Source organism: Cucumis melo, chromosome 2 (assembly GCF_025177605.1).
Source record: "Cucumis melo cultivar AY chromosome 2, USDA_Cmelo_AY_1.0, whole genome shotgun sequence".
Lineage (NCBI taxonomy): Eukaryota > Viridiplantae > Streptophyta > Magnoliopsida > Cucurbitales > Cucurbitaceae > Cucumis > Cucumis melo.
The window spans coordinates 23,707,941-23,724,129 of record NC_066858.1 but is presented as its reverse complement, the minus strand read 5'-3'; the positions used below and the strand labels follow the sequence as shown (position 1 = coordinate 23,724,129).

The window sequence follows — 16,189 nt, the reverse complement described above, 5'->3', positions numbered from 1 at the left end:
CTAAGAACCAAAAAGCCCACTGTTCAAATCACCCAACTCCCACGTTTACTAAAAAAACATCTTACGTCGTGGATATCCAAAAGTTCACAATTCACAATTTTATAAACTTTCCATAATGGCTCAGTATATGTATAAGAATTCAAACTTTTCTACATATGAAAGATCATTAACCACTGGATAAAATTGAATTTTGGTTGGATTAGGAAATACAGATAATGGATTGTGGATAATGAAGTTTGTTGCTACTGGCTTTACAAGATTACCCTTGGATTCTCTTCCTTGATCATAATGTGAAGACTTGGTGATTATGACAAAACAATAAATCACTCCACAACTGAGCTTCAGAAAATTTCTTTATCTCAAAACAAATATCAAAATGAAAAAATCAATTGCAACCTAGTACAAATATTCGAATAAATAAATCCTATTTAAAATCACTTCAAAACACACCGTCATTCAAAATCTTGTTAATGTCTGGTTTTACACATCTAATTGTTTTCAAATTAAAACATGACAAACAACAATTCTAACCACTACGAAACAAGAAAGCAAGCATACACTAAATGCTAAGAATTCCAAAAGAAATATTGAGAGTTAGCAAACAGCCACAAAACTTTGAAATAGATGGTTTCAAAACTCAATTAAAGTACTCGTCCAGTTAAGGTATTCTGGCTTAGAACCAAAATGCCACTGAAACCACACATAAAAGAGGAAAAAATGATAAGAGCCATTCTATTTTGAAGATAAAACCAAAACGGGGATAAACATAACATTCAGCAACTGCAAATTGGTGAAGTGGGGGTTTGATCTAACGCAATCTTCTAGCTTCCCTCTCAGACTCCAACAGGGTAAGAATGTCACCTTCCCTCACTGGTCCCTTGACATTCCTCATAATGTAACGATTTTGATCATCAAGAAACTTAACTCTCACTTGAGTCACTTGCCCTCTTGATCCAGTTCTACCCATTACTTTGACCACAACAGCATGCTTGATTTGGGATTCCATTCCTGCACAAACCCACCAATAACTTAAACCTTATACAATCCAAGAATCTTTGAACAACATAATTCGAACAACATAGTTCGAACAACATAATATTAAGTTCAAGGACAACTAGTGGGAAACAGAAGACCTTATGTATATCAGAGCAGAATATTCTATGAAACTATAGATGTGTTAAAGAAACCAACTTTCAGAAAGCATATACGAGTTACAATTCTAATTACTTCAATATTTTGAACCAAGTGAGAGAGGGAGAACGACAATGTCTGCATAACATCTCAAGGTTTCCAACTAATAAACAATACAAAAAACTGCAAAATAAAAAAATATCTCGAATCTAGAATCTCAATCTCAATAATCATCTGTCTATCATGAAACAAGAGTTCTCCATGTAATAATCACTCAGAAAATTTTCTTCCGTAAGAGTTCAATCGTGAAAACAAAATCTAAATACAAGAACACTAACCACCGAAGGCAAACAAAAAACAAAACTGAAAAATAAATGCAATCATCTGTCAGCTTTGTCGCAGAGAATGCAAAAAGGAAGTGCTGCCAATGCTATGGATAAGGAACAGAACAAGGAACAAAGGAAATCACCATGAATCCATGGATCGAAGAAGCACGTCGATACTAACCTTAAACGGGGGAGAGAAAATGAGCCCGGGGAGAACTCTGTAGAATTTGTAGACACGGCGCCGGCCACACAAATGGAAGAAGGGAAGGAAAGAAAATACTTTGGCACAATAACTAGGGTTTCTGATTGTGGATGAAGACGAATATACCCCTCTATAGATGACTCAGTTGCAAGGGTGTCTTGGTAATTTAATATTATTAATTTTTTGAAACCCCTGAAGGCAAATTATTATTATTATTATATTTAAACAACTAAAATTTTACATTTTATGTCACCTAATTCCTCATAATACAAAGAAAAATGCATCTCATTTGATTATGTTTAATGTTGTAATGCTAACATGATTTATCTATAACCCTACTTAGTAAGAAATCTAGGAGATGTCTTGATTCTTAAAATTTTGAGATTTTATTTGTTAGGGTAACTTCAACCCAAAAATAAAATGATAGAATCAATTACCTTTTTTTTTTTTAACGTACATATCGACTAATCTCACAGAACGACCTACCTTAATTCTTAAGTAAGTGAAATCCATGAATTGAACTCATGACCCTCTTAGCTAGATATTGAGATTATAACTTACCAATATATTGTTACTAGATGTTATTTGATCTCGAAATAATAAAAAATGGCCTTTAACCAACAAATTTTGAAATTTATCCCATAAATAAAAAAGAATCCAAATTTGAAAATGCTATGTGGCCGTCAATATAAAAAAGTCTAAAAATTTGGAATGTTATATGTTCATTGGTAAAAAAAATTATAAAAAATCCAAATTGTGAAATGTATATTATTTATCTGTATCAATAAAAGATAAAAAAATCAAAAATTTCATAAAAGAAATTCAATGTTTAGAAGGTTGTTTGTTGGACTACGATACCGATAAATAAAGGCATTGATGAAAAATAATAAAAAATTATTAAGTTTACGCCGTAGGTAAACACGAACAATGGTAATTAAATCAAGCAATTTAATTACTATTATAATTGATGCTTATTTGTTCAGCTGAAATCAACTTAAATTAAACCGTTCTTCATTTTCTGTATAAACATGGTCTAAGTTATGAATTTGGTTTCAATTTAGTTCTTAGGTTTTAAAATGTTAAATAAAGATAAATTGTTAAGTATTATGAATATATAGAAAATTTGAATACCTCAGTCCAAAAATGTTAGAAAGAAAGAAAATGTAATCTTACGGAGAAAAATTTTAGAAAGTTCCTAAATATGTATTTATAATTTTAATGTTGTATGTTTAATGATTTTTTTTAGACAGAATCAATTCTATATTTTCATTTGTTTTAAAAACCATAGAAGCAAAAGATTTTATTAAACACAAAATGCAAATTTACGAGTTTATTAAAACTTTAATAATCATTGTATTTATTACCTACATTTGAAAGTTTGCGAATCTATTAAATATAAATATAAAATTGTAGGAAGTACAATTTAATATCAACAAAATATATTTTTGGTCAATGTGATTAGAAGTAGTTGGTGTTCGTAAAGTTACAAGGGATAAAAGTCAACTTTACAATAAGGTGAAGCAAAAAGTTAAAGAATCGAAAAGGAATCTGCTATTTACGGGTGGAAAGTTTTGATCAAAGCAATGTCCTAATGATCTAAATTATACTATAAGTTGTTTCAAGAGCTTCCTAATAGCTTTAGGAAAAATTTGAAAAGAATGCATATTCGACTTTAGTGGGGTTCTTTTGAGGAGAGGAAGTGAAAAATGAGTACAAACAAGGAGTCTTTCTTACAAGAATTTTGAAGGAAAAGATAATTTCCAAACGAAGTATTCTTGAAGGCAAAGCTTAGCTATAGTCCTCCATATACCAAAAAGAGTATCATGTGGGTAGATTATGTTTGCTCATGGCTTTTGGTGAAGAGTAGGAAATGGTAGAAGCATTTCAATTGAAAAAGAAACCGTGGATTCCGAAAGAAGACGGCTTCAAACCGAGTTGGGCTCAAGATTAGGCTAAAGATTTCAAGTGGTTTTTTGAGTAAGGTTATTGAAATGAGTCCCTTGTCAAAGAGACTACAAATCAACGCAAAATTTCAAGGGAAGCATGATAAGTTTTTCTACCTTCTTATGTTGCTTTGTTCGGCTCAAGCAAAGGTTGATGATCCCCTGTCGAATTATTGGGAGCTCTAGAGAACTACATGTTTGAATGACTGTGTTGGACTGTTGGTTGTTCTATGTAAGCTTATTTACAGAAGTTGAGACTTTCTACATACGGTAATTGAATCATGGTTGGCTTAGAAAATGGAGACATTGGATTGTGGATAATGAGTTTTCTAGGTACTGGCTTTAGAAGATTCCCCTTGGATTCTCTTCCTTGATCCTAATGGGAAGATAATAGATATTATCATGATTAGTCGCTCCACAATTGAACAACCATTACCATCTTAAGAGAATTATTTATATATATAAAGAAATCCATTTCAATCCAGCAGAACATAACAGTACAAAAACTGAAATACATAAATCCTATATCCTTAACTTGTAAATTCCTGAAACCATAATCTTCATTACTTCATTAGGGTCTAATTTTGTTGTATTTAAAATCTCTGCAAAACATATTTCCATCATTCAAAATCATTCTAATGTAGGTACAATTCAAAATCATACCATCTGCCTTCAAATGAGTAGAAATAATTTGAAGTGATTTCTAAACCTAACAAAAGTTATTTTAACCACCTCAAAACCACTGGTCTCAAGAATCTGCTACCCCCAAGAAAGTTAGCATACAAATAAGCACAAGAATTCCAAAAAAACACCAACAATATTGAGCAGTTGGCAAATAGCCACTAAATTTTGAAATAAATGGTTTCAAAACTCAATTAAAGTACTCGTATTCTGGCTTAGAACCAAAATGTCACTAAAACCACACATAAAAGAGGAAAAAATGATAAGAGCCATTCTATTTTGAAGTTAAAACATAAAATTCAGCAACTGCAAATTGGTGAAGTGTGGGTTTGATCTAACGCAATCTTCTAGCTTCCCTCTCAGACTCCAACAGGGTAAGAATGTCACCTTCCCTCACTGGTCCCTTGACATTCCTCATAATGTAACGATTTTGATCATCAAGAAACTTAACTCTCACTTGAGTCACTTGCCCTCTAGATCCAGTTCTACCCATTACTTTGACCACAACAGCATGCTTGATTTGGGATTCCATTCCTGCACAAACCCACCAATAACTTAAATCTTACACAATCCAAGAATCTTTTTCATTTATAATTACCCCTTCTAAGTTCTAAGTAGATATTTGCTAAACAATCTACCACCGGACAACAATTAGTTACATAGTTACCTTTCTTAATTCGAACAGCCTAATTTTAAGTTTTAGGAACAAGAAAAACTAATGGATATCGGTGCAGGATATGTGTAAAAGAAATCAACTTTCAGAAAACATATGCGAGTTCCAATTCTAATCACTTCAATGAATTGTGTATCATGAAACATTAAGCAAACATTACTATGGTTCTCCATTTAATCAATCACTCGAAATTTTTCCTCAGAGCAGGAACTCAATCGTGGTAACAAAATCACACAACCAACAGACCCAAAGATTCACTCCAGCAAACGAACACACTAATCGCTAGAGGAAAACAAACACAAAATCGAAAAATAAATGCTTGTTCACTAACTATCTCGGAGACACCAGCTGCTGCCAATGATATGGATTCGAAACAGAAGGATGAGCGAAAAGAGATGAACAAGTATAGAAGAAGAGAGTGAATACTGACCTCAAACGCGAGAGAAAGGCCGGAGAGAAATCGATCAGTGGAATTTGTAGAGACGGCGCCCGATAATTTGATAAATGCAAATGGAGAGGACTAAATACTTAAAACCTAGGGTTTCTGATTGTGTGTGAAGAAGACGAATATACCCCTAAGTCTCACACGTTTGAAATTTGAAAGAAAAAAATCAATCAATCTCTAAATTACATTAAAATTATTATATATAAAAAAATTCTCCTATTTTTATAAACTTATTTTAATTTTGTTTAATTTCTATTGAGTTTTAGGTTTAAAAAATGTGATACAAACATAAATTATTAGAGTATTATACTAATGTATTTTTGTAAATAGTAAAATGAACAAGAATATTTACAGATATAGAAAAATATTACGGTCTATCTAGGAAAGTTAACAATTTATTATAGTTAGATAGTAAATTTATCACATATACGCGATAATATTTTTGTTATATTTGTAAATATTTTTAGTAGTTTTGACAATTAAAATAATTTTTCTATTATATACTCATTTGGAATCCTGTAGATCTACTAGGCATAACTATAAAACTTGTAATTTAATATCGTTTAGTCTTTTATTTTAGTTTCCATCTCAAAATTGTATGGATAAAAGAGTGACATTTTTTACTTAGTGAGAAAGATTGTGGAATAATTCCTTTATCATAGAGTTTTTTTCTCTCCCAAAGTGCAAATGATATTCTTAAGATCCTTAAAAACGAGAAAAAAATTCAAAATGATGTGTTTTGGAACTTTAACATAAGAAGGAAATACTAAGCTTGAGGCTAATTTGAGGAATGTGAGGATTCTTTCGTCTTCAAATACAGTTATGGCTTCTTTAGAAGAGGATTTTCCATGGCCAAAAGGAGCTCTTGACTAGACGTTTTGAAGGTTGTTAAGCTCTTCAACAAGGAGAATTTTTTTGTTGTTGAATTTGAGATACTTATTGAGGACATTCTTTTTGTAAAAGGCTATATTAACATTGTTACTCACCTTCCAAGAAAAGATATAACTACTCACAATTTTGCAACTTTAGTATTCGCTCATAGACATTCTTTAATTGGAAAAGATGAGACAGTTGAATTCCTAATAAAATGAGAATCGGAGGAATAGTTGTTTGTTTGTTTGTTTATTTATTTATTTATTTTTACGTAAAATAACAGTAACCTCTTATGAATGGCAATAGGAGTAAATCTTGTCCACATTTGATGAACTAATTAATGAGAAGTATAATGTATTCTCACATTCTTAGTAAATCTACATTTTTATTCACATGTATTTTAAAAGTTGCAACCAATAAGTTTTATAGTAATTATGAAGCCTCTTTTTGAAACATATAACCAAATTGTAAATCAATTATTACATTTAGATCATTATTCTTTCGAAAGTACTACCCACTTTCAAATTTATTAACAAAATAGAGGACCTACTCATTATGAAAATTTTACCTTATGCGACCTTCTTTGGTAAGAATCAAAATTTGTGATACGAAGAGTAATATGCTTGTTTCATTGCTACTATCGCCTATAGAATATTTCGATTTGAAGAGAAAAACGACATACATAATCTAGATTGGAGAGGATTCTTTAAAACATTTCTTTCTCAAATTTTAAATGGCAGAAATTGAATCCTCAAACTTAAAGAAGTGTTAAAATTTGTATCTCGAACTTATATTATTGTAGAAATGGTAACATTTAAATAAGTTTTAGGTTCAATTTTTATCATTTGGAAGTCCAATTTCTACAACTATTTTAAGTTTCAGACTCTAATTTTAACAATGATATATATAAGTTTGAGAGTTCAATCATCATCATCGAAACTTTTACTGTACTTCAATGGTAATTTTGACAATTTGGTCAAAATTAAATATGCAGGTGTTTGTTGTAATTAACTTTTTTTTTCCTAGTATCAACAATTGAAGGTTGAGGGATGAAAGACCATGCCAATTATAGCTGAACTAAGCTCGTTTTGGCTACACCCTGAACTTTTAACGGTAAAAGTTAAACTCTCAAACTTACACGATTGTTAAAATTGAGGTAAGAGAATACAAATCTCATTGGGTAAGATTCCAAAAGTTAAATATAAATTAGAAAAAAAGGAAGAAGAAGAAGTAGGCCTATTACTCCTCTCTCTTTCTGTCAATATCAAAGAGGTGGACGTGATCCTTGAATATTTTGTGTGGTAAAGTTTGGGGTCAAAAACTTGAAGTGGAGAATAGACCACGTATGGCATAGACAAAACATTTCAACTTCAACCTTCCTCCTGACTGACCTCTTAATTTACAAAACGGTGGCTGACAAAACCATCTGATTAGAGACAGAAAACAGAAAAAACCTTATTCATCAGCATTATTCATGTTAATCAGAAACACATATGTCTACAAAGAAATTGGAATAACAAAAAATCCACTTCCCAAGAGATTGACTTTCAGTTTCATCCCTTTCTCATTAGCAATTGCTTGTTCATCATGTATATTATGATGAGGCAATTAAAACCTTAACCTTCACCCCTTTCCCCAGGCCTCCTTCATTGATTAGGACATCAGTGCTTTAGTTACTACATGGGTGTTCCTGATCAAGAGAGAGCTTCTTGAGTTACAAAAGTTTTACTGTTCAATATGTGTTTTTCTTTTAAGATTCTCACTACCTACTCTATGATTGGTGATGTCTGGCCAAAAAGTCTCTCTTTTTCTCTCTCTCTAAAGTTTCTGCTAGTATGATTGTTGATGGGGGTATGAAGATGACAAAGAACATGTCACTTCAACTCCCAAAAAGTGGTCCTCTCTTAATTGATAGTTTCACCACTCACCTCTTTCCCTTGCCCTACACCACATTCTGCTCTTCTCTCTCCTTTTTATCTTTTGCTCCAAACCAGTCTCTTGCCCCCCAGAAAATTAGAACAATTCAGTAATGATTTAATTCATTATTCCCCAAACATTTCCACTCTGGTTTTGAATAACATCATTGGGCAACTATGTCGACGGGATCAGCTGTTTGGACCAAAGAAGAAGATAAAGCATTTGAAAATGCTATAGCCACGCATTGGGGTGAAGAATTGGAAGGGAGTAAGGGGTCAGAAGAGATGTGGGAAAAGATTGCTTCCATGGTTCCAAGTAAGAACATGGAAGACTTGAAGCAGCACTATCAAATGCTGGTGGACGATGTTGGTGCTATTGAGGCAGGCCAAATTCCTATTCCTAACTATGCTTCTTCTGTTGGAGAAGAAACTGCTTCCACTAAGGAGAAGGATCATCATCTTCATCCTCACGGAGCTTCTGATAGTAATAAAAGACCAAATTCTGGTTTTGGAAGTGGGTTTTCTGGGCTCTCCCACGACTCGTCTGCCCACGCCACAAAGGGTGGATCCAGGTCTGAGCAAGAAAGAAGGAAAGGAATCCCATGGACAGAGGAAGAACACAGGTTCGTGTATTTTCAACAACTTCAAATACTGGGTCATTTCATAGAAAGCTATATAATTTATCAATCAATTTAGATATTAAGAAAAGAAAAGACTTGTTTTTGTTTTCTATGTGATATGGACATAGATTCATTATGCAGTGTAGAATGAGAGAGATTCTTAAGTATTGCTATTTTCAGGTTATTTCTACTGGGTCTAGATAAGTTTGGGAAAGGGGATTGGAGAAGCATTTCAAGAAACTTCGTTATATCCCGAACACCGACTCAAGTGGCCAGTCATGCACAGAAGTACTTCATACGATTGAACTCAATGAACAGAGATAGAAGACGATCAAGTATTCATGACATAACCTCAGTTAATAATGGCGGTGGTGGCGATGTCATGTCCCATCAAGCTCCGATCACTGGCCACCAGACAAACGGCACGAACCAGAGTAATCCGCCGGCTTTGGGACCGCCAGGGAAGCACCGGCCTCAACAGCATCTGCCCGGAATAGGCATGTACGGAGCACCTGTTGGGCAACCAGTGGCAGCTCCTCCAGGGCACATAGCATCAGCGGTTGGCACTCCAGTGATGCTTCCTCAAGGAATCCATCCCCATCCTCCATATGTTATGCCAGTTGCTTATCCAATGGCACCTCCACCAATGCACCAATGACAATTATTTTTTCTTCTTCTTTCTTCTCCCCTTCCTAGACAGATTTTTGGATTCGTGAATCATAATAAGAAGTTTGAGGCATAACAAAGAAGAGCAAAGGGTAAAGTTCACTTTTCAACTTTTCCATTCACCTGTGATTCTCCAATCATGTTATGACGAGAATATACCAATATAGAGAGATCCTATAAGTCACCCTTTTTCAGCCTTCTAAGGATGACTTATGAACATGGAATCCAATTTTCATTTTCACCAATGTTTTTTTGATAGTATAACTACCTGCAATAAGATACGAGCATCAGTCGAGAGTGCCAAGGATCCATTAATTTGGAGGGGGGTTGTACTCAGTAAATTTTCAAATGGCTTGCCACAAGAAAATACAGGGGAATTGAATATTGACAAACTCAAGCTTCAAAATTGTAAGGACATAGCCCAATTGTCAAAGAAAAGATCCCAAAACTAAGTACACAAACATAACCAAATGTTTCCCAAATATATTTGATATAACTCAGTCAATTCACTATTTAAGATATCAACTTCCTGCAGCTTCGCGACTTTCGAGAGATGCAGCATCAGATAATGTATCCCACACCTGCAAAAACACTTATTTATCAATAGCCATTTACAAGTTACCAACACTCCTGTTCCATAACCATGATCTTGTGTTCTCTTTCTCAAAACCAAGCTTATAGTGTCCAATTCTACTTCTACTTTCTTGCTTTATTACCAATTTTTAAGGCAATTTTTGAAAACGAGAAAGAAAAGAGTATTTTTTAAGAACATCAATTTTCTTTTAAAGTTGACTTAAAGGAGGGAGAAACTTACCTAAAAAAACTTGGGACAAACAAGTATAATTTACATGAATAAAAAAGTTATTTAGAAACTACTTCAATGAAAATAAATATGGGTCCAACATTATACACCCACCTTCCGTTTTCCTTTTGAGCTCCAATAGCCAGCAAAAGGGGACAATCTTCGGAGAAGGAAACCAAAAGCATAGCTACTTGAAACAATTAGACATATAACAAAAGGATTGTTAAGACGTTTCCAACATGCTATGTGCATAACTTTAACCACAGAAATCGTATACTTACTACTTTAAGATTGGTGGATGCCACATCGAAGGTTCATTATTGGACAAGTCCCACAATTTAACCTGCACAATACACTTTGAGTCGATAATAAAAAAAAAAAAACAAATACATTTCTTTAAATATTAAAAGCATTTATAAGCAATATGAAAGGATTATGTCAGTAGATCCAGTTGCAAGTAGCTGGAGAAGAGTACAGACAAACAGAAATTAGAAATCAGAATAAGTTGGCAACATATAAGGAGGAGGAGAGGAAACAGAAGAAAAGAAAAGCATGTACGCTTGGTGCCAAGGGATTGTAAGAGATGAAGCACACAGCTTTCTGATGCGCATGGCATGGAGAGTAGAACTTGCTTTTGATTCAGAACTAGTCTCTGTGGTGGGATTCCGGATGTGAAAACCTTTCACTGTACCATCCTCTAGGCTCACCTGAACAATATTAAGTGAATTGTGAAGTCGGGACAAAGAATCTTCAAAATCAGATCTGTGCAAGAAGCAGGAACACACACCACAAACATGTGCTCTCTTTGTGGATCTCATATCAATCTCTCCACATCTGCTTTAACTAGCCACTTGTAACCTGAACGGGAAGGGTTTCTTGCATCTATCTGAATTACATAAAAACATAAAACCAAAAAATTCGAGCTGTGATGAGAAATTATAAAACTAATAAGTGGGGTTAAACGGTACACGCTACAGCTTGAACCTGGTAAGTAAATATAGTAAACAAAACATCATATTTGGCTACAGCTTGAAAAGTAGCAGATGTTAGTCTATATTAGTATACACATATATTGCTTGGAGTCCCTTTATGTGCTTAAATACTTTTGATGAATCTCTTCCAAGTTAACATTGATATAACGAAAGAATATAAGACAAGAGAAAAGGATAGAACTTTTTTGCTCCAAAAACAAAATTAAATTTGACCCAAGAGAGGTTAAAGGTCAGTGATCAGTGAAGAGAATATAGAGGAAAAGGTAGAAGAAGGAATCAAAATTTAAGGGTACCTGCAATCCTTCAAGGCATTTTTACTCTTTTGAGGAATTCATCAATAGAGTCCTTGGTGGGAGGCTTACAAACCCCTTTAGGAACCCACTAAACCGCTGATATCGTTTTCCCTTAAACGTGAGGTTGAATGACACAGTTCACAACAGTGGCAGCTGAATGAGGGAACAGGAGAGTGCCGGTGGCGGCCGGTGCCAACGGCAAAAACTGTCAGTAATGATTCTACTGCGTTGTTTAATATATAAAACCAATATTTTTATCAATTCTATTAGTTGACCGATTGATAAATTAGTTTTCAGCCCCTCTAAACCCAAAGTTTTAAGAATAAATTTTAAATCAATTGTTATTGAACAACTGTCCATTTTGAATAAAAATATCTTATAGAAAGAATCTAAAATATTTTTCATTGAAGTGACTGATATTTATGCTCTTTAATCCTATGTATATATTTTTTTTACTTAAATTAGCACATATTAATTTCAAATTTAGAGAATTGTTATGGACAGAAAAAAAATATAAAATATAACATTTTGTAAATAGTTTCAATATTTTACTACTTTTGAAGACGTCTCTTTAAATTTCGTATTAATCATTCTCCTCTTAAGATAATTATTTTAGATCAAATTTATTTTAAAGGAGCACTTGCAAAAATAGCAAAAGAAATATTATGATAATAGAATTCATATCACTGCATTTTATAAATTACAAAAATTAGGAAAAAAAAGAAAAATTATAATAATAGAATCCATATAACTACATTCTATAAATTGCAAAAGTAGCAACACATTTAAAATTGAAAATCTTCTGATAACCGTCTAATATTCATTAACTACTTATTATATTCGTAATATGAAAAAAAAAAGGTGCTATAGACTGTTTTTTTTGTCATCTAATATAATTTCCCTATTTTAAACGAAAATTCAGATTCATCTCCTCTCGTCTTTTAAATTAGGAAAAAGAGTATAAATAATAACAATTATAGTTGAAATTGAGTTGTAAACAACGTTTATGTTTATTAATTCTTACTACTGAGAGTAATTTTGAAAACAATATCAAAGTTCAAGGGATATAATGAAATAATTTTAAATTCATATTTGATAGTATTTCGAATAATTTAACACAATTTTCCTGCCTTGACTTTGTTTAGAACACTTAAATCTTGTTTTTGATTACTAAACCAAAAAAAGGTGAAATTTCAAACACTTGTCTGCAAGAACTACTCATCATACAAACATACACTACATTAATCTAGGAGTCATTTACTCTATTCTTTTACAAAATTTAAATGCCTTTACAAATCCAAACTTTTGGCCAACCACGTTTAAAGAAATTGCAACATAACTGTGAAGTTTGAAACTCCACACTGGCGCACCAAACCCACTTGAACATAGGAGATGAAGGTGGATCTGTTGAAGTGTATAGATCTCTGCTTCTCACACAAAAATTAAATAATAAGTAGAAGAACAATCTTAATCATTGATTAAGATGATGAGGAACAAATCAGAACCATAGGAACACCATCTTTTCCTTGAGAAGAACTGAAGAATTTCATGAACTATCAACGGCCAAATCTGTTCCTTTATACATAGATAATCCTTTCCTGAAAGGAGATAAAGCCATCACATTCATGACCATGGCTTGTTGGGTCATCTACCTCGTTTTCTCCTTCCAGCTTTCATAGAGAAAAAAATGAAAGAATTCAAAGGCATACCAAAAGAAAAAAACCAAGCCTACAAAAACTCATTTAAAGAAATGGTTTCCAGCTAAGTAAGATGCTAACTATAGAAGAATTACAAAACATCTTCAAAACTGAAACCCAAAAAGAAACATGGAACCTCACCAAGGACCAACCTGAGTCCCTCTCCAACCTCTAAACACTTGGTTGTTCCTCTTCTCATACGTATCCCACAATAAAGTACACACCACAACAAACCATAAAAAGCAGTCTCTCTTTGAAAGGTGGACGAAAAAGAAACTCTTCGATTGTCTTGGAAACATTCCTCAGTGAGCTAACTCGAGATTGGACTCTGGAAATAAATATTTCCACACGGGTTTCACAAACTAACACTAGAAAAGGTGATTCAGGTCTTCGACCTTTCGACAAAGCATACACAAAAAGGCCCAGTTAGCTAGCATAGACTTCTTTCTCAAAAGCCTATCCTTAGGTTCTATAAGCCAAAACCTGTGATGAAATCTAACCATACTAGTGCCAGTCAAAGAGAAATTATCCAATAATACGCATGCTATCGAATAACCACCAAATATAAATATAAAGCACTTCTCAATTCTTCCTCTCCACATTCAACGGTGAAAATTTGTTAGCCATATTGTGTTGAATCTCCCACCGAATAAATCATCCTAATCATAGTGCTCATTCAAGAATCGGAGTTCACATCAATGTACAAAATCGAAAATCACATAAGCACAAAGACAGTTAACTTAAAGGGCTTGCCATTAATCAAAGGAATAAATCATAAACCAATCACACAACAAAACACACATGCTGTTAATCAGTGATAAATTGTAGAAAAGAGAAACAAAATTGCAACCCAGTTCTTTTCTTTTCAGCCCACATTACTTTATTCCCAAATCCAGTTCTATACTCCAGCGCCCTAATTGATATGGAATGATTGGAGTGTTCTTATGAGCTCAATTTCTAAAGCCAATGCAAAAAACTCTCGAACTTCAACTTCGGCTCTGTATAATCAGAACACCCAAATAGGAAAAGTGTACGACACTCACACTATAGCGAGTCTTCAAGTTCTTTCATTTTCTCTTTCTTCTTCAGTTCGTTCTCGTATTGTTTTAACCTCTCTTTCATCTTCTCCTGCATCAGCCCCAAAAAAGCAAATAGAAGAAAAGAAAAAAAAGAATAAAAAAAAGAACCCACAATCATACCATACATAACCTACAAAATTGATTCGCGTAGAGATGATTAGAAAGCTGAAATTGAAGAGAAGTGGGGTTACCTTATAGCCAACTTCAACGCGGTGCATTACATAGAAGCCAAGAACGCCGCCGACAATGGTGCCGGCGATGATCCGCGTATAAGCCCATTTACGAGAACTGCCGACCATTTTCCCAAATTCACAGCTCCAATTCCTTTTGAAATGGAATTGCTTCGCTGAAGAAACCTGGGGATGGGTATGGATATGGGTAATGGGCATGGTCCGCCAACCCGACTCCGCCTCGTTAAATGGTTTGTTTATTTGTTTATTTTGTTTTCTACGTGTGAGGAAATCCAACTTCTCACCTTCTGAATGAATGCTGAATAGTGAATAGCAACAAAACAACTTTATTTATATATTTTCAATTTCATATGTTTTATTCAATTACAACTTTCTCTAAGAAATATATTATTTAATTAGCTAAATTGAAAACAAAAAGAAAAATAAAATTATCAAGAAATTGGAAGGAAACAAAGGGCTATTTTCAAATTCTCTGTGACGAACCAAAATATTATCCCATTTATAACGAACCAAAATATTATCCCATTTGTATCGATCTATATCATGATAGTGATAAATCCTAACCTATTTTCAGAATATAAATCTAATTTAAAATTATGATTCTTTACGTATATAGCAAAGATATCAATTTATATATATACATTTTGACATGTTACCATTTTTCTATACTTAAGAAATTTTATCATTTTAATTAATTCACCTTAAAAAAAACGAAATCAAATAGAGCCCTTTTTTTTAAATAAAAAAAATCGTATTTGTTATCATATAAAAAATCTTAAATTTTGGAGAATCACAAATTGTTTATCATCGATGCTTATTCGCCACTTCGTGGGGTAATTTATTGCTTTGCTATTGACAATGCTAAAAGTTATAGCTCCAAAAGGGTAAGTTGTATAACAACTCGATATCCCAACCTTTAAGTTGTATATAAATAAAGCAAAGTCAAACGATCATTTAAATATACATAATCTATTTTCTCGAATCTTTGAAGACAAAAATGATAAAACTAAACATGCCACTAAAAAAGAAGAATCCCAACATTTAAGATTAAAAATGTATCAACTTTTGTTAGTACAAATTAGACGTAAGAAAATTTAAATTAAGGACCTCTTAATTTTCAGCATACGTTGATGCCAATTGGGTCAAACCTTTGTTTGCAAAATATATCAACATTAAACTTTGTGGTAGACTATAAATGTTTTATCATCTTAAGACCTGTGGTATCTTACTATATTGGAAATAGTTTTACTAATTTTGTCATTTAAAGCCATTATCTTTGGAGGGAATCACAAATTGTTTTCTCTTCAACTACCAACACACCATTTCATGGGGTAATTTGTTGCTTTACTGTCAACAATCCTAAAAGTTGTGGTTCCAAAAATAGTAAGCTTGAAGAGTTGCTACTTCCCCAAAATCATAAACAAATTAAATGTCTATTACACCGAGTACAACTCAATAGACATCAAGAATCTACCCCAACCAAGATGTAACAAGTCAATTTAACTTGGAGCTAGGTTCGAAACTAACACCATATATATATTACTTGAACTCAAAGAAAATAAAATAAATAAAAGCAAAATACATCACACTACTAATTAATTTTGTTGATCTCTAGTAAGACACTTCAATGTATTTAAGCCTTAAGTCAAAAGATCATTT

General features: G+C 33.0%; 4 protein-coding genes and 1 long non-coding RNA gene across 14 annotated transcripts; 1 reads left to right on the top strand and 4 right to left on the bottom strand.

Annotated features, from left to right (window-relative positions):
• Positions 1-594: 594 nt before the first annotated feature.
• LOC103494112 (40S ribosomal protein S28-1) lies at positions 595-5,441 on the bottom strand. Of its 3 annotated transcripts, none has more exons than XM_051081030.1 (2): positions 5,387-5,441; positions 595-1,008 (listed from the first exon to the last, which is right to left on the bottom strand). In XM_051081030.1, exon 2 carries the CDS (start codon positions 1,004-1,006, stop codon positions 809-811), a length of 198 nt encoding a protein of 65 aa, XP_050936987.1. In that variant the 5' UTR covers positions 1,007-1,008; positions 5,387-5,441; the 3' UTR covers positions 595-808. The 3 variants fall into 3 exon arrangements, with proteins under 3 accessions (XP_050936987.1, XP_008453374.1, XP_050936988.1); XM_008455152.3 differs by lacking the exon at positions 5,387-5,441 and adding an exon at positions 1,639-1,801; XM_051081031.1 differs by lacking the exon at positions 5,387-5,441 and adding an exon at positions 1,635-1,725.
• Positions 4,423-5,536, bottom strand: LOC103494110 (40S ribosomal protein S28-1). 2 transcript variants are annotated; one of them, XM_017045946.2, is made up of 2 exons: positions 5,387-5,536; positions 4,423-4,817 (listed from the first exon to the last, which is right to left on the bottom strand). In XM_017045946.2, the coding sequence occupies exon 2, from the start codon at positions 4,813-4,815 to the stop codon at positions 4,618-4,620; it is 198 nt and encodes a 65-aa protein (XP_016901435.1). In that variant the 5' UTR covers positions 4,816-4,817; positions 5,387-5,536; the 3' UTR covers positions 4,423-4,617. The 2 variants fall into 2 exon arrangements, with proteins under 2 accessions (XP_016901435.1, XP_050936989.1); XM_051081032.1 differs by having other exon boundaries at positions 5,383-5,452.
• Positions 5,537-7,833: 2,297 nt separating this feature from the next.
• Positions 7,834-11,848, bottom strand: LOC107991235 (uncharacterized). 6 transcript variants are annotated; one of them, XR_007818794.1, is made up of 6 exons: positions 11,066-11,473; positions 10,837-10,985; positions 10,560-10,621; positions 9,600-10,468; positions 9,162-9,502; positions 7,834-7,964 (listed from the first exon to the last, which is right to left on the bottom strand). It is a non-coding gene; the product is annotated as an uncharacterized LOC107991235 (long non-coding RNA). The 6 variants fall into 6 exon arrangements; XR_007818791.1 differs by lacking the exon at positions 7,834-7,964 and adding an exon at positions 11,564-11,848 and having other exon boundaries at positions 9,041-9,502; positions 11,066-11,164; XR_001763194.2 differs by lacking the exon at positions 7,834-7,964 and having other exon boundaries at positions 9,041-9,502; positions 9,600-10,057; positions 10,393-10,468.
• Positions 7,928-9,586, top strand: LOC103494109 (transcription factor MYBS1). The gene is made up of 2 exons (XM_008455150.3): positions 7,928-8,813; positions 8,991-9,586. The coding sequence occupies exons 1-2, from the start codon at positions 8,368-8,370 to the stop codon at positions 9,466-9,468; spliced, it is 924 nt and encodes a 307-aa protein (XP_008453372.1). The 5' UTR covers positions 7,928-8,367; the 3' UTR covers positions 9,469-9,586.
• Positions 11,849-12,784: 936 nt separating the features above from the next.
• LOC103494113 (uncharacterized) lies at positions 12,785-14,741 on the bottom strand. Of its 2 annotated transcripts, none has more exons than XM_008455154.3 (3): positions 14,531-14,741; positions 14,304-14,388; positions 12,785-13,161 (listed from the first exon to the last, which is right to left on the bottom strand). In XM_008455154.3, the coding sequence occupies exons 1-2, from the start codon at positions 14,726-14,728 to the stop codon at positions 14,305-14,307; spliced, it is 282 nt and encodes a 93-aa protein (XP_008453376.1). In that variant the 5' UTR covers positions 14,729-14,741; the 3' UTR covers positions 12,785-13,161; position 14,304. The 2 variants fall into 2 exon arrangements, with proteins under 2 accessions (XP_008453376.1, XP_008453375.1); XM_008455153.3 differs by having other exon boundaries at positions 12,785-13,233; positions 14,531-14,739.
• Between the last annotated feature and the right edge of the window lie 1,448 nt (positions 14,742-16,189).